Genomic DNA, 18,540 nt, shown 5'->3' on the forward strand with positions numbered 1-18,540 from the left:
TTCTAAAAAAAAAAAAAACGGTGTTCCTAGGTATTAACCGAGTTGTTGGAGGAGGTTGGGTTTCAGCCAGTATGGTCCAAAACTTTCAGACGGTTGGAGGTATTTGCAATGACTCTGATGCCAAAGTTAACAAATATTTTAGTAAAATGTGTGTAATTTAGAATGAAAAATTACTTGAGAGGGTATTTATAGATTGGTAAAAAAGAGTTGTTAATCGTTAATGGGATCTATGAAGTAGGTTGCCTGTTAGCATGATTCTTCCTATAGTAAGTAGGTGGTTATTTTCCACTCAGTGTGTGACACAAACCTAGCAACTACACTAGGATTCAAACCTGGTGTGGCTTCATTTGAGACAAATATCTTTGCCACTACATCACATGCCTCAGCCACAATTTAGAACCTGTTTGAGTTGCTCTTAGGCCAGGTCGCTTATGTGCAGTTCTAGGACCTAAATTGGGACTTTTCAACTTTTACTTTTTGGTTAGTAAAGTTTTGGGCTAGTAATGCGTGGGCCCATATCAGAACACAAGACATTTTCCACTAGGGGTATTCTTAGCCTGATTTGACTCGAAGACATGATTTGGATTCAATAGTTTGGATCAAACTTAGTCAGATTTTATTTGGACTTGGCCAAACTAAAAAAAAAAAAGTTTGATCAAACTAAACACTCCATCTGATTAGGGTTAAGACTCGGATCTTTAATCCATTTCAGAAAGCCATTCAACATTAACTAATTCTTCCAAGAGTTTATTGATGATCATAATTGGAAAGCAGTCTTTCATGAGTTAATACGTTGACTCCCGAAATTTATATTCAACCTGGCCCTTAAAATTTCAACGTCAATGCGTTTTCTTTTGACCTAATTTTTTTTTTCCTTATCACTCAAGAAAGACAAGAAGAATTCGGAATAGCAAATATTCTCTAGAATTTCGTTTAAATTCAAACCCATCAAGAGAGTTTTATAAAATTCTTGGACTCACGAATTTGGAGTATCCTACTTTCACGCAATTCACAGGATTCAACAAGCAATCGATATTTCACGATCAGAATTTTAATTTTGTAACTCACTTTATCCCTTTAAATAATTTCCATTAATGTTTTGCTAACATGACATACTAAAATAAAGAATTTGGATCTTCTAAATTTTAAATTTGTATTTTAGAGGGTAAAGTGTAATCTTCTATCTTTAAATGGTTTCTCTCTCATTTATTTTGTCCCACCTATAAAATAAATGGTAAAAGATCACACTTTACTCTCTAAAGTGAAATTCAAATTTTAGAGAATCCAAATCCAAAAATAAATAGTTAGTGTGGTACTAACTTGACCTTAACTGTTTACATCAGTATGCCACGTCAACACGACATTTTAATTTGAGAGACTAACGTGAATTACAAATTAAAATTCAAAATCTAAAGTAAGGCAATTAAAATTTTAAAGATCAATTGGATGCTCAAAAGAATTTTCAAAGATTAATTTGAGTATTAACTTGTTTTTCATAGTAAGAGTTCAAGGTTCCATAATCCACATCGAAACGCCAAGACTAGAGAGGAGAAGGCGTTGGAACTACTTTGCATGACTACATTCTTTGCTAAACCATCTCTCTAATTTTGCCTACCGCATTGTGGTAGGACTTCAAATTAATATTCAATTTAGTTCTTAAAATTTGAAGTTAGACACAAATTGATTCCTAAAATTATAATTAACTCAATTTAGTCCCAAAAATTATAATAGTAACACACGTTAGCTTTTGAACTGATTTCTGTAAATGGTGTGTTGATTTTGTGCGTTAACTTGTTAGAATTTAAATTCTTTGTCTAGATTTTATATGACTAAGATCTACTAGACCTCTTAGAAATTTGATTGGGCTCCTAACATTCTCACGAAGACAGCAATAATAAGTTTAATTTAAAAATTTTGCAACTTTGAGAGCAACAATCAAGCATTTAGAACTCTAATAAATCTTGAATACATGGAATTTGGACGAGAAATCAAAATCGTAACAAATTAATATACCAAATCAACACGTCGTTAAGGAAAATTAGTTCAAAAATTAATGTAAATTACGATTATAAATTTTGAAATCCAATTTAAGTTCATTAAAATTTTAAAGATAAAATTAAATCTAATTTTAAACTTTATAGACCAAATTGAGTATTAACCCGTAGGTCATAAAATTGACGGGCGTAGCTTTAAAACCATATGTATAATTCTACTAGTTTAAATGTTTAATGACCCAGAGTTCAAATCACATAATAATTCAAAGGTATAATTTATTTTAATGAATATTGCTTAATTTTTTGTAAAATGAAGTTTCGACAATGCAACTTCGATGATTTCTAAAACATAAAGCAAAATAATTGGAGATAGTCACACTTTCATTAACTATTGAACGAAAGGTAAAGGCTAATATAATAAACTCAAGAATGTAAATCTAAAGAAAAATTGAAAAAATAATGGGTTGAAATTAAGCCAAAATCCTTAAATAAAAAAATAACATTAATAAACTAAGTAATGAAAAATATATTTAGATAAAGAATAACAAATTTATGAGTCAAAGTCATTCATTGGAATATAAAAAAAATATTCTTAAAAACATAATTGAAGGCTAAACTTTTCAATACCAAAAAAAAAAAATTTAAGAACCAAATTTTCATTTAAACGAAAACTAAAATGTTATAGATATCATAATTCAAAATAAAAATAAAAAAACAATGTATTTTAATTATTAAGAAAAAAAATTTCATAACCAAGATTTTATACACAAAAAAAATTTATATATTATATAAACTTGGTCAAGATATTTACAATAAAATAAGGAAAGCCATAAAGAATAAAGCTTAAGAGACAAATATATATTTTAGTAGAAAATTAAAATGAAGAAAAATTTTGACCACCAGAACAATTATATTCAATGGTAAAAAAAAATCTACAAAACAGATGATAAGAGCAAAAAAGTTCAAATACTATGAAATATTCAAAGAGTTAGATTAGTTAAAAATATAATTTTAATTCTTTAACATAAAAATAAATAAATAACAAAGAAACTCATATTTGACAACTAATAATAATAATTTAAAAGTACAATCCTAATTAAAAAATAAAAAACGATTATCACAAAACAATTAAACCAATATCACAATTAAAATAAAAACAAAAAACTCAAAAGCACAAAAGGCTATAACCAAGAACACTAAATGTGAGCTTAAAGACCATAAATCATAAAATAAAAATTTCAAACCATAAAGACTAAACCTAAAATCATGAAGACAAACCTAAACCACGAACATTAAACCACAAACACTAAAGACTCGACTAAAAAACAAGAATCATAAAAAAAAATTCATAAAGATTAATAAGTCAAACATAAACTGAAAAAGAATCCTTAAGTCATAAAGAAATTATGCCTCAACAATAAATAAATTAAATAAAATAATCAAAAAATATTTCTTTTGTTTTAGTTTAGTTTAATTTTATTTAATACGTAATCATTTCTTTCTTTTCGATCTTGGTTTTAATATAATGACATAATTAATTATTTATGATCAATTTTTTCTTTTAGATTTTATTTATTACGTAATTAATTGCTTAAATAAAATTGTCTTATTAAACTATTCTTCCACTTTATTTCATGACAATAATAAAGAAGTTTCGTAGTCTATAAATCCAGCTCAATAGAATATATAAATTCAATTACAATTTTAGATTTTATTATCTTATCTTTAGTTGTTTTTATCTTAACTTTATTTGCTTTTATCTTTCTTAAGTCAATGCTCTATATATATTTAATTTTACCTTCATAATTTACAATTTAATTCAATCAATCAACAATCAATAGAAGTTCTTCATCTAAAGACGAAAGCAGATACCACCCGAGAAAGACGGTGGCATCCCCAAAAGGGTTGATATTTATTTACAATCTAGAGCATGGAAGGTATTGTTGTGAGAAGGGTCATTCCCTCGGATAACAGTTGCCTTTTTAATGCAGTTGGATATGTGATGGATCGTGATCAAACGAAAGCAGCTGAGCTGAGACAGGTTATAGCTGCAACAGTAGCAAGTGATCCGCAGAAATATTCTGAAGCATTTCTTGGGAAGCCGAATGCAGAGTACTGTAACTGGATTCTTGACACAGAGAAATGGGGAGGTGCGATTGAACTTTCAATATTGGCGGATTATTATGGACGGGAGATTGCTGCATATGATATCCAAACATCAAGATGTGACTTGTATGGTCAGGAAAAGGGTTATTCAGAAAGGGTGATGCTTATTTATGATGGTCTCCACTATGATGCTTTAGCTGTGTCGCCCTTTGAGGGTGCTCCCGAGGACTTCGATCAGACGATATTTACCGTACAGAAAGACAGAAGCATTGGACCTGTTGAGGGGCTTGCTCTTAATTTTGTTATGGACCAACAGAGGAAGAGGAGATTCACCGACACCGCCAACTTCACCTTGCGCTGTGGTGTATGTCAAATCGGAGTTGTTGGTCAGAAGGAAGCTGTGGAGCATGCACAAGCAACCGGTCATGTTAACTTCCAAGAGTATAGATGATCATCTAAGAAGAAGAAACTCACATGTGAATTTGTATCAAGAACAATGTTTAATTGGTGCAAACTTCTTTTTCATTTTTATTATGAACTGATTAAAGTAAAAGATAAATTGTTTATGCCTTGAAAATATTGTAGCAAGTTGTGTTGTAACTTGTAACAATAATTATTTATAGCGACAGTTTCAATCCATTGTTAATTTATTGTAACAAAAACAATATTAGTTAGTATTTCTTCAGCAGCATAATAGAAAAAAAAAATCTGTTTTAGCCATAAAAAAAAATGATAAAATTGTGAAAGAATAAGAAAAGAAAAGAATATGAATTTTTATTGATTATTGATTGATTGAATTGATTGTAAATTATAAAGATAAAATTAAATATATATAGAACATTGACTTAAGAAAGATAAAAACAAATAAAGATAAGATAAGAATAACTAAAAATAAGATAAAGAAAAGATAAGATAAGATAATAAACCCTAAAATTGTAATTGAATTTATGTATTCTGTTGGGCTGAATTTGTGGGTCACGAGATTTTTTTATTATTGTCATGAGTTAAGGTGGAAGAGTAGTTTAATATGTCTTTTTATACAATATAAAAATTTTTGTTTAATTATGCAATTGTTAACTTTTTGTCGAGTTTAATTTGTAAGCATTCATTATAAATTAATTAAGTTTCATTTATTATTATCTTACCTTTATTTGTTGACTAATTAAATCTTTTCATAAAGTTGCATTTTTTTTCACAATGTAGACAATCCTTAAATTGTATAAATAATAATATTGATCTAAACATGATTTCAATCTAAACAAGTAATTTCTTTTACAAAACAAAAATAACTAAATATTTTAACAAAGCTAAGTATTAATACAGAAATTCAAAATATATTAACTAAAGCACAATAATGGAATAATGTACACTACTTTTTAGAATACAAACCAAATAAGTTTTTCTAATAAGAGTTGAAAATTTAAAACAAGGGTAAGTATGATTTTGGTCCTAAAGTTGAGCGCCAGAATCGAAACCGTCTCTCGTCTAATTTTTTATTTAGAATCGTCCTTAACGTTTTTTTTTCGTATTAAAATCGTCATTTTTAATAAAATTTTTTATATTATTCCTAAACTACCCCTATTTTAATAAAAAAGTTATAAAATTTAAAAAAATAAAAGAAAACGGGCGCTGCCGTCGCCGCCGATTCGACCACGCCGCTGCTTCGGTGGTTCTGCTTCTTCTTCTGCATCTGCTTCTTCTTATATTTCATTCCCCAAGCAATCTTTGCAAGCACTGCAATTTCATAAAGAAATTACTCAGCACAGCACTGTATGCTCCAATATGAATCATTCTCTAGCACTGCAAGATGGAGAGGGTGTTTTAATTTGTTGTTTTCTAATTTTATTGTTGTTGTGTGTTAATTTGGTTGTTGAATTTGTGTTGATTTATTGAATTTGGGTTGATTTCATTGATGATGTTATTATTGGTGGTGGATGTGCTGGTGTTGGTGGTGGAGGAAGTGCTAGTAGGGGTGGTGGTGGAAGAAAAGGTGCTGATAGAGGTGGAGGGTATTTTTGTCCAAAAAAAAGTTAAAAGGACGATTTTAATACGAAAAAAACGTTAAGGACGATTCTAAATAAAAAATTAGATGAGGGACGGTTTCGATTCTGGCACTCAACTTGGGAAAGGGGAAAGGGAAGGGAAGGGAAAGGGGGGAGGGGGACGGTGCCGGCGAAGCTTGGAGCTGCCGTCGCCGTCGCGAGCCAGGGAGAGAGCCTCGGCTTCTGCACCGCTGCTCCTCACCGCCGCGTTCTCGCCACTGCTTCTCGCCGCCTCATTGCTGCTCCTCGCCGCTTCTGCTTCTTGCTTCGATCTCTATTTCTGCTTCGTCTTCTGCTTTTTTTGGATCTGCTTCAGTGCTTCTGCTTCTGCATCTTCTGCTTCGTCTTCTACTTTCTACTTCTGCTTGAGTGCTTCTGCTTCTGCATCATCTGCTTCTTCATCTTCTGTTTTGTGTATTTTCTGCTTCTGCTTGAGTGCTTCTGATTTTATCATTGTTGTATGTTGATTTGTTGAATCTGGATTTAAATAATGGATTTGTTCATCATAATCCCTAATTTCCTAATTTTTATTGTTGGTTTTGTTCTTGTTTTAATTTCTGAATTGCTGTTGCTTTTTTTTTGTTTTTGGATTTATTGTTGATTTGTTTTTGGATTTCTTGAATATCTGATTTTGAGTTGTGTGTTCTATTTTTTGTTGAATCTGTATTTTTAATTTGTTAATGGAAGAAGAATTTGTTCTTCTGGAAGAAGAAGAACAAGAAGAATGAAATGGTGAAAAAAAGGGTATTTTTGTCATTTAGAAAAAAATTTATTAGAAAGGACGATTTTAAAATGAAATGCAACATTAAGGACGATTTTTTAAATAAAAAATTACATCAGAAACGGTTTCAATTCTGACCCTCAACGTTAGGGACCAAAATAATACTTATCCCATTTAATAACTAATCAAATAGAATATACATGAAAAAAATTGTTTTAAAGTATAAAAAACTTTCTGTAATATATATATATATATTCACAATATAAATCAATTGGGGTTTTCATTATTGATGAATTATAAATAACAGTGTAATAATAAAACACTAAAAACACAAACACTAAACCGTAAACCTTAATTAAAAAAATTTGGAAGAATTAAACATTTGTACACCAAATATAAAAAAAAAATTTAAATAAACCTAAAAAAAATTATAAAATACAAATATTAATAACTATATAAAATAAAAATACTGAGTCACTGAAAATTGTACTTTGGATGAATAATAATATTTTTCATATAAACATGATTTGAATGTAAAAAGTAAATTATTTCATACAATGAAAAATAACTGCATATTTTAAACCTGTTGAAAATATTAATTAAAGTATAACATATATGATATATCTCTTTTACGATATAAATCAATTGATTTTTTTTAATAAAAATAAAGTTAAAGAAAACAAAGTTATAATAATAAAAATAAACACATAAAATACACAATAAATCCAAGATAATAAACCCTAAAAAATTAATACTAAATTATAACAATGAAACCTAAAACATAAACCAAAATTCTTAAATCTTAAACCACCATAAACCATCAACAATAAAAAATAATTACTTAACCCTAAATCCTAAACCTAAACACAAAAATTTAAACCCTAAATTAAAAAATTATTGAAAAATAATTATATATTTTATTATATAAATTTGTAGATCATAAATCCTAAATTATAAACAATAAGCTATAAATTTTAAACACTAAATTATAACTATGAGAAAGCAAAACCTCACATCCTCACCAATAAAAACTAATCCTAAATTCCAAATAAACTCTAAACATTAAACTCTAGACACTAAACCTTGAGTATAAAATCTAAACCCTAATTTATAGACCCTAAGACAAAAACAAAAAAAATTTTAAACACTAAATCCTAAACTCTAAACCTTAATTAAATCCCAAACCATGGTTAGTTAAACACTCAAATCTGCTCTTTTTTTTTTCCCCTTTTAGATTATGCTTCTCATTCTATTTATGTAATTCTTAGTCATTTTGGTGGCAGCCTAAAAAATTTACATTTCTAGGAATATAACAAAAGTCATTTTGAGACAGTAATCAAGAATTCGTATGACAATGAGCTATAGAAAACAACATTTACCGTACTAAGATGTGTCTAGCAGCATCCATTATGTTATTTGCGGTCTTGAAATGAAGAAGGAACATGAAGGAAAAAGACTTAGGTAACTACATTTCACACCAGTGTGCAAAATGAATTCCAGACAATGAACCTATAGTTGAGCTCCTTTAAAAAAATGAATGAATGAAACAAAAACCTTTAAGAGAATCAGAAATTGAAGTGAACAACAGATCTGTTACGGTGGGTAACTGGAGATTAATGGGCTGGACGGCGTTGGTTGGCCCAAACGTATGAAGGAGGAGGCTTTCAAGTGGGTCTGTACGTGTGAAAGAATGGGGGTGGTACCTGCAAAGACACTCCGATGCCTAAGTTAGCAAGGGTGTTAGCAGGTCTAGAGAGTATTGGGACTTAGAGATACCTGAGGGGTGTCAGTGTATTTATAGTGGTGAACCAATAACCACCGTTGGAGTAGTGCCACTTTTCTAGGGTGTTAACCATCCCTTTATCTTAGGGAAGTTAAGATATGGCTCGTGGAAGTGGTTAGAGAGATTCTAGGGGCAGTTACTCATTCAAATGAGTGCTTATCTGCCAGCTAACCCTCGTTCCCGACTTCTTTAGAGCAAGTCGTGACGAGTACCGACTTCGTAGTGGCTGATCTGGTGAAAGGTGAGGTCAACCCTTTGGGTTGGGCCTTTTTACTTGGACCCTGGGCCTTAATCGTTGGGCCAGGGTATGAACAGTGCCCCTACTCGAGCCCAATTTCTCTTTAAGATTTGGGTTCGAGTATACTACTCGGGGTTGTAACCGACTTGTTGGAGGACCGACGTGATGTTCTGAAACCGACGTGTCTTTTCGTGACCTTTTGGTTCTGACAGTTACGTCTAATCAAGCGTCGCGTCCGTTAGGGATATGCGTAGGGATTGATGGCTTTGGTAACGGTGCATTCTTATTAATGACTGCCCTGCTTTTACCCTTGTGCCCCTAGCATGTTTATAAATACTTTCCCTCTCTTTCGTTGTTTCGTTTCTGCGATTTTTCAAATTTCTTCTTCCCCTGTTCGTGCTGCATTCTTGTATTCGAAGGCTTTTACTTCCTTTAATCCTCGTTTTTCAGATAAAGGTTAGCTTTTTCTCCTTCTGTGATATGCTTTCTATTTGCATGCCTTTATTTTGTAGATAGATAGGTTGGTTTGTAGACTTCTGTTTGGTTTCGCATTCTTCCTTTAGAGACCGTGTTTTTTGATTTTCCTTTTTCTTTTTCCCTTGTAGGTTTTTTCTCACCCTTTTAGGAAAAGAAATGGCTTCCGTAGATATTCTTTCCCAGTGGGTTGATGTCACAGTTTTAGGAGAGGAACCTTCGGTCGATACCGAGTTTATCACCCACCTTCGTACTCGCCACAGAATTTGTACTTCTGAGGAGGATGAGCCGAAGTATGAGTTGGTAGTCCCCGGTCCAGAAGACCGGATTTGCTTCGGGAGGGCCAACGGAGCGGCCCCTCATTTTTTCTTTATGTACGAGTGCATGGTCACCCGTTTGGGTGTTTTTCTTCCACTCTCAGATTTTGAGATGTCTGTGCTGCGTCACTGTCGAGTTGCTCCCACTCAATGACTGCCCCGTTTTTACCATAGTGCCCCTAGCATGTTTATAAATGCTTTCCCTCTCTTTCGTTGTTTCGTTTCTGCGATTTTTAAACTTCTTCCTCATTTGTTCGTGCTGCACCCTCGTGTTTTCGAAGGCTTTCGCTTCCTCCAACCCCCATTTTCAGATAAAGGTTAGTTCTTTCTGTAACATGCCTTTCTATTTACATGTCTTTATTTTGTAGATAGGTTGGTTTGTAGACTTTAGTTCCGTATTCCCTCCTTTAGAGACCGTGTTTTTGATTTTCCTTTTCTTTTTCCCTTGTAGGTTTTTGTTACCTTTTTAAGAAAAAAGAAATGGCTTCCGTAGATATCCTTTCTCAGTGGGTTGATGTCACGGTCCTAGGGGAGGAACCTTCGGTCGATACTGAGTTTATCACCAACCTTTGCATTCACCACAGAATTTGTACTTCTGAGGAGGACGAGCCGAAGTATGAGTTGGTAGTCCCGGGTCCTGAAGACCGGGTTTGCTTTGGGAGGGTTAATGAGGCGGCCCCTCATTTTTTTTTATGTATGAGTGTATGATCACCCGTTTGGGTGTTTTTCTTCCTTTTTCAAACTTTGAGATATCTGTTTTGCATCACTGCCGAGTTGCTCCTACCCAGCTTCACCCCAACTCTTGGAGTTTTTTGAAAATTTATCAATTTATTAGTCAGGCTTTGGAGTTTCCGACTTCTTTGAAGATTTTTTTCTATCTCTTCCATATGACTAAACCCTTCAGTGGGCTAAACAATAAGCAACAGTGGGTGTCTTTCCGAGCCATACAGGGTCGGAGAATTTTTACCCTTTTTGACGAATCCTTCCATGACTTTAAAAATTATTTTTTCAAAGTTCAAGCTGTAGAGGGTCACCACCCCTTTTTTCTGGATGATAATTCTTCTCCCCGCTTTCCTTTGTACTGGCTGGAGGCCTCCCCCTGCGAGAAATATGGTCTGGATGACCTGAATGAGGTAGAAGCAGCCATTGTGGGGTTCCTCCGAGAAGTGTGGGGGAGGGCCCCATACTTGGACACAAAAAAGTTTCTCCAGGGGTCTCCGACCTTTGTCCAGGCACAGCTAGGTAGCTTTTATTTGTTTGTTTGATTTTCGACTTGTCTGACTGACCTTTCCGACTTGTCTAATCTATTAGTTATTGTCTTTTCAGAGATGGCGAAGACAAACGCTCAGGAGTCTTACCAGAGAGTTCAGGAGGCTAAAGCGAGGTCTCGCGCCAGGACTGGTGGCGCCAGGGCGGTTATCCCTCCTCCTTCTCCTCCTCCTCGGAATGTTGGGACTCCCTCTCAGCCCATTGTAATTTCTTCTTCAACTTTCTCTCAGCCACCCCCCGAGGGCCTATACCGAGTTGGAGGACTCTATTGCTGATGGGGCTGAGGAGGCTTGGAGGATCTTTAGGGAGCAGGTCGGAGTCATTGCTCCTGGCCTGGACCTTTCCCCTTTAGATCCTGATAAAGTTGTCATTGATGGTGCCATTGTGGATTCCCCTGTCCCCGAGATTATTTCCGAGTTAGAATTGAAGACTAGGGGGCAAAGAATTATAGAGTCCCCTCCTTGCCCTAAGGACGCTCCGAGTTCTTCTATAGTTCCTCCGACTTCCTCTTCGTCTCCCCTGGATGCCTCTCTTCCCGGTCCTGGTGGCGCTCCTTCTGCCTCTGGTGGTGGTGATCTGTCTACTCCTCTTGCAAAAAAGTAATTTGTTGGCTATTTGGGGGCCCGGCCTGTGGGTCCCCTCTTTTTAAAACTCTTTATTTATTTTTGGTAGTGTTTGAACAATTTTTTGGCCTTTTAAGGCCGTAAACAAAACACTTTATAATACCCTTTTTAATAGGGGTTTAAGTTAAAAAATAAGTACCCCTTTTTTGGATAAGGGTTTAAGTTACCTTATACGTGCATGCTTTTCTGGTTTGCGATTTTTTCGAATTCCCCTTGATCTTTTCTAAAAAACCTTTTCTTTGGCTCGTCTGCCTTTCTGAACCTTTTTGTTTTAAGGATCTTTAGGACAGCCTTTTAGTCTTTTCTTGGATTTTTTCTATCTCTCTTTTGTTATTCCTAGTACTCAATTTCGCTTCATTGAGCTTTTCTGACTTAGGCTACTTTCGTGATTCATTTTTGTGTTACTCGGTTTCCCGTTCTGGCTTATGAGTCGGGATATTTCCGAGTTTATTATGATCAACTTCTATAACCTCTTTACACCGACTTGTACCTCGTCGTTTTATCCTGACGACCATCTAGGTCGGTTCATGGGATTTTCACGTTTTGTCGAGCTTAAGTCGGCGCGTTTCGTCGAAAGGAAGAGAAAACAACAAAAAAGGAATTTATAAGAGATATTTGTAAGATGAAAAGATCTTTATTAATTGGGGAGGTACTTCATTGCTACTAAGGGTTTTGACAGTCTATTTCCCTTAGCCCCTACTATGATGCCTCGTTAAAAACCCTTCTCCAGAAAAAACCCTTTGGTTTTGGGAAAAAATCATGAAGTTGGGAAAAGAGTACATCAGGGAGTAGAGTTCACTTTTAGCTATAGTAACTTTTCATATTACAAGCATGCCACGACCTTGGTAACTCAGTGCCATCCAGGTCGGTCATTTTATAATAGCCTTTTCCTAAGACCTCCTTGATTTTGTATGGTCCTTTCCAATTTGCAGCGAGCTTTCCTTCCCCTGATTTGTTGACTCCAATGTCGTTTCTGATCAAGACCAAGTCACTTGGGGTGAATGCTCTTCGAATGACTTTTTTGTTGTATCTTGTAGTTATCCTTTGTTTCAATGCTGCTTCTCTTATCTGGGCTTCTTCTCGGACCTCGGGAAGCAAGTCGAGCTCCTCTTTATGCCCCTGTATATTTCCGATCTCGTCATGGAGAATCACTCTTGGGCTTTGTTCGTTGACTTCTATTGGGATCGTGGCTTCTACGCCATAAACTAGTCGGAAGGGTGTTTCTCCAGTGGCGGATTGGGGGGTTGTCCTGTAAGCCCATAGCACTTGTGGGAGCTCTTCGGCCCAGGCTCCTTTTGCATCTTGTAATCTTTTTTTCAGCCCTGCCAGTATGACTTTGTTGGCTGCCTCGGCTTGCCCATTGGCTTGCAGGTGTTCCACCAAGGTGAACTGGTGTTTGATCTTCATACTGGCTACTAGGCTTCTAAAGGTAGAGTCGGTGAATTGGGTTCCATTATCTGTAGTAATGGAATGAGGTATCCCATACCTTGTGATGATATTTTTGTAGAGGAACCTCCGACTTCTTTGTGCGGTGATGGTGGCCAATGGTTCTGCTTCTATCCACTTTGTGAAATAATCTATTCCCACGATCAGGTATCTGACTTGTCCTGGTGCCTGGGAAAAAGGTCCTAACAAATCCATTCCCCATTTTGCAAAAGGCCATGGAGAAGTGATACTGATGAGCTCCTCCGGGGGAGCCACATGGAAATTTGCATGCATCTGGCATGGTTGGCACTTTTTCACAAATTCCGTGGCATCTTTCTGCAAGGTCGGCCAGTAGAATCCAGCTCGGATCACTTTCCTGGCTAGTGACCTTGCTCCGAGATGATTTCCGCAGATCCCACTGTGGACTTCTTCCAACACTTCGGTGGTTCTTGAGGTCGGTACACACTTTAATAATGGTGTTGATATCCCCTTCTGTAGAGGATATTTCTCACCAAAGTGTAATGTTGTGCTTCCCTTCGGATCTTCTTAGCCTCTTTCTCCTCCTTGGGGAGGATGTCGAATTTCATGTATTCGACCAAGGGGTTCATCCAACCGAGGTTTAATCCGACTACCTCAAGAACATCCTCTTGTTTGTCTTTTTCTTTTACTACGGAGGGTTTCTGGAGAGTTTCCTGGATCAGGCTTCTGTTATTCCCTCCTGGCTTGGCACTTGCCAACTTGGAGGGTGCTGTCCGACCTCGTCTTCTCTTATCAGGGCCGACGAGACGGCCTTGTCTGCTACAGATAAGTATAGGACGAGGTCTTTCCCAGCTGTAGGACGGGTCAGAATAGGAGGTTGGCTCAAGAATTTTTTAAACTCCTGGAACGCCTCCTCGCATTCAGGAGTCCGTTCGAATTGACATCCCTTTCTCAATAAAGAGAACAGTGGAAGGGATTTTAGTGCTGATCCTGCCAAGAATCTGGAGAGGGCTGCAAGTCGGCCATTCAGCTGCTGGACCTCTCTTAAGCAAGTCGGGCTTTTCATCTCCAGGATAGCTCTACACTTGTCGGGGTTAGCTTCAATCCCTCTTTGTGTTAGCATGAACCCTAGGAATTTTCCTGCCTCTACCGCGAAGGCACACTTTGCGGGATTTAGTCTCATCCCGTGTAACCTTATGGTGTCGAAGACTTGTGAGAGGTCTGCCAAGAGGTTGACTTCTTTCTTGGTCTTTACCAGCATGTCGTCGACGTATACTTCCATTAGGCTCCCAAGGTGAGAGGCAAACACCTTATTCATCAGCCTCTGGTATGTGGCCCCTGCGTTCTTCAATCCAAACGGCATGACCACGTAGCAAAAATTAGCTCTGGCGTGATGAATGATGTTTTCTCCTGATCTGGCTCATACATCGGGATTTGGTTATACTCCGAGTAGGCGTCCATGAATGACAAGTATTGATACCCCGAGCTGGAGTCTACCAGGGTATCAATACTTGGCAGTGGATAAGGGTCCTTGGGACAGGCCTTATTTAAGTCGGTATAGTCGACACACATTCTCCATTTACCATTTTGTTTTTTTGACTAGCACTACATTGGCTAGCCATGTTGGGTACTTGTCTTCTCTGATAAAGCTGGCTTCTAGGAGCGCTTGTACTTGCTCTTCTACTATTAGGGCTCGTTCTGGGCCGAGCTTGCGTCTTCTTTGTTGTACAGGTCGGGACCCCGGGTAAACCGAGAGCTTATGGGACATGAGCTCGGTGTCTATCCCAGGCATGTCGGAGGCCTTCCAGGCGAAGAGATCGGAGTTATCTCTTAGGAGCTTAGTCAACCCTTGTTTTAGGGTTTCCCCTAGGTTGGCCCCTATTTGAGTATTTTTTCCCTCCTCTTCGCCGACCTGTATCTCCTCGGTTTTTCCTCCCGGTTGTGGACGCAGCTCCTCTTTAGCCCTTGCGCCTCCGAGCTCTACTGTGTGAACTTCTTTGCCTTTTTCTCTCAGGTTTATGCTTTCATTGTAGCATTTCCTTGCCAATTTCTAATCTCCCCTTACCGTTGCTATCCCCGCTAAGGTCGAGAATTTCATACAAAGGTGAGGAGTGGATACCACCGCTCCAAGTCGATTAAGGGTAGCTCTGCCAATTAAAGCATTATATGCTGACCCTACATCGATGACTATGAAGTCTACGCTCAGAGTTTTTGATTTTTCCCCTTTTCCAAAAGTGGTGTGGAGGGGCAAAAATCCTAGTGGCTTTATTGGCGTGTCGCCTAGTCCGTATAAGGTGTCGGGGTAGGCTCTTAATTCTTTCTCATCCAACCCTAGTTTGTCGAAAGCGGGCTTAAAAAGAATGTCCGCTGAGCTTCCTTGGTCTACTAGGGTTCTGTGGAGGTGAGCATTTGCTAGGATCATAGTTATTACCACTGGATCATCGTGTCCAGGGATTATTCCTTGCCCATCTTCTTTTGTGAATGAAATGGTGGGGAGGTCGGACGACTCTCCTCCGACCTGGTAGACTCTCTTGAGATGCCTTTTGCGAGTGGATTTGGTGAGTCCCCCTCCCGCGAACCCTCCTGAGATCATGTGGATATGTCTCTTCTATCCACATCATCTCGCTTTCTCTTCCCATGGCTATCCGACCTTTCTATGAGATATCTGTCGAGCCGACCTTCCCTAGCCAGCTTTTCTATCACATTTTTAAGGTCGTAGCAGTCGTTTGTGGAGTGACCATATATCTTATGGTACTTACAGTAGTCGTTGCGGCTCCCCCCTTTTTTATTTTTAATGGGTCTGGGGGGTGGCAGCCTTTCCGTATTACAAATCTCTCTGTATACATCCACTATGGAGACTTTTAGAGGAGTATAAGAGTGATATTTTCTTGGTCTATCGAGACCGAGTTCTTCCTTCTTCTTGGTTTCCCTCTCCCTTTCTTTTGTTGAGGGAGGGTGCCCAGGTCACCAGCTCAGGTCTCTCAACTTAGCATTTTCCTCCATGTTGATGTACTTTTCAGCTCTTTCCTGTACATCACTTAGAGAGGTGGAGTGTCTTTTGGATATGGACTGTGAGAAGGGACCTTCTCTAAGCCCATTGACTAATCCCATTATGACTGCCTCTGTGGGCAGGTCTTGAATCTCTAAACATGCTTTGTTGAACCTTTCCATATAGGCTCGTAAGGATTCTCCGACCTCCTGCTTTATTCCCAGGAGGCTTGGTGCATGTTTTACTTTGTCTTTCTGGATAGAGAACCTCATCAAGAACTTCCTTGAGAGGTCTTCAAAACTGGTAACCGACCTCGGGGGGAGGCTGTCGAACCACTTCATCGCCGCTTTCGACAAGGTTGTCGGGAAAGCTTTGCATCGCGTAGCATCAGAAGCATCAGCCAGGTACATCCGACTTTTAAAATTGCTCAAATGATGCTTCGGATCAGTGGTTCCGTCGTAGAGGTCCATATCGGGGCTTCTAAAGTTTCTCAGAACTTTTGCCCTCATTATGTCCTCACTAAAAGGATCTTCCCCCCTAGGGGTGACTCTTCTCTACCGTCACGGGAGTTCTGACCTTTGAGGGAGGATTCTAACTTTAAGAGTTTTCTTTCTAACTCTTTTCGTCGCTCCATCTCCTCTTTTAGGTTCTTTTCAGTTTCCTTTTGTCGCTCCCGTTCCTGTTCTAACTGCTCGAGGCAACTGTGGACTAATCCCATGAGCTCAGTTGCATGGGATGGTCCCTCTTTCTCTGATTCGCGCCCTTCTGAAGAATTCACCTTCGAATTTTTTATTCCGGAGGTGCCTTCCTTGTGTTGGTCATTGGCTTCCTGGTGAAGGGTCATGTCTGCCTCATTGTTTCCGGTGTTCAGATTCTCTTGTTCAGAATCTGCCTCTACATGACCCTCTTCAGGGGATCTATCCGCCATCTCTGGTTGATCTCTCGGGTCCCCGGCAACGGCGCCAATGTTACGGTGGGTAACCGGAGATTAATGGGCTGGACGGCGTTGGTTGGCCCAAACGTATGAAGGAGGAGGCTTTCAAGTGGGTCTGCAACTCGGTGCCCTCCGTCCGACCTGTACGTGTGAAAGAATGGGGGGGTGGTACCTGCAAAGACACTCCGATGCCTAAGTCAGCAAGGGTGTTAGCAGGTCTAGAGAGTATTGGGACTTAGAGATACCTGAGGGGTGTCAGTGTATTTATAGTAGTGAACCAATAACCACCGTTGGAGTAGTGCCACTTTTCTAGGGTGTTAACCGTCCCTTTATCTTAGGGAAGTTAAGATATGGCTCGTGGAAGTAGTTAGAGAGATTCTAGGGGCAGTTACTCATTCAAATGAGTGCTTATCTGCCAGCTAACCCTCGTTCCCGACTTCTTTAGAGCAAGTCGTGACGAGTACCGACTTCGTAGTGGCTGATCTGGTGAAAGGTGAGGTCAACCCTTTGGGTTGGGCCTTTTTACTTGAACCCTGGGCCTTAATCGTTGGGCTAGGGTATGAACAAGATGATTTTGACAAAACAAAACATTATGGCAACAACAAAAAGTAAATAGTAAATCATCTAAAAACTCAACATACATATTCCTATATCACAATGAACAAAAATTTATATCAACATTAGAAATCCAAACTAAAACAGAAAAAAGAGGACTCTAATTAAAACAATAGAAAATTGCTTCTATAGACAATTTCGACAACAAATAGGACTCTAATTTTGACAATAAACAATAGGGTAATCTTCTTTCAAAAATAAAACAGCCATGCTTTTATTAAATAAAAATTAATTCTAAGTCCTAAACTCTAAATCCTAAGCACAGTACATAAAATCTAAACCTTAATCCATAGATTCTAAAACCAAAACAAAAATTCTAAACACTAAATTCTAAATTTTAAACTCTAAATCTAAACACTAAAACATAAATCCTAAAGCCTAATGCTTATAACCCTTAACTTGAAAATGCAAAAACTACAATTCTAAACCCTAAATATAAAAATCCCAAACCAAAATTCGGATCTATAACCCTATAAATAATAAATGATAAAACATAAAATCAAACTCCAAAATCAAAAACCATATGATTAAAACCCAAAAACAATAAATCATTAAACCCAAAACCCTAAACACTAAACCATAAAATCAAAAACTATAAACTATAAATTCAGACCCCAAAATCCTAAAACCTAAACCATACACATAAACACTAAACCTTTAATACTCAATTACTAAAGTAACAAGTTTATATAAAATAAAAAAGATGAATTTAAATTCCAATAATATAATTAAAAGGAAAAAAAAATTCAAACTATTTTAATTTATTTCAATTTTAGCTATTGAATTTTAATTGTTTAAGTTTTCAAAATTTGATACTTGACTATGATTTTAATTCTGTCTCTAAATATAGATGACATAAAAATTTAAAACCGATTAACATAAAAAATCAAGATAATTAACCGATTAACGTAATGGAAAATTGATTTTTATGAATAATGAAAACATTTGTATGAACAGTTGAACACTATTATTAAAAATATATAGAATATAATTTAAATTTAAATACAGATGAAGAATTTAATAATAACTAT

General features: G+C 36.9%; 1 protein-coding gene and 1 long non-coding RNA gene across 2 annotated transcripts; one reads left to right on the forward strand and one right to left on the reverse strand.

Moving 5' to 3' along the window:
- Positions 3,762–4,741, forward strand: LOC107616604 (ubiquitin thioesterase OTU1-like). The gene has a single exon (XM_016318558.2). The coding sequence runs from the start codon at positions 3,925–3,927 to the stop codon at positions 4,549–4,551; it is 627 nt and encodes a 208-aa protein (XP_016174044.1). The 5' UTR covers positions 3,762–3,924; the 3' UTR covers positions 4,552–4,741.
- On the reverse strand, positions 7,787–18,528 carry LOC110267032. The gene is made up of 3 exons (XR_002354337.1): positions 17,757–18,528; positions 9,101–9,102; positions 7,787–8,030 (listed from the first exon to the last, which is right to left on the reverse strand). It is a non-coding gene; the product is annotated as an uncharacterized LOC110267032 (long non-coding RNA).

The sequence above is a fragment of the Arachis ipaensis genome, chromosome B09 (assembly GCF_000816755.2).
Source record: "Arachis ipaensis cultivar K30076 chromosome B09, Araip1.1, whole genome shotgun sequence".
NCBI classification, from domain to species: Eukaryota; Viridiplantae; Streptophyta; class Magnoliopsida; order Fabales; family Fabaceae; genus Arachis; species Arachis ipaensis.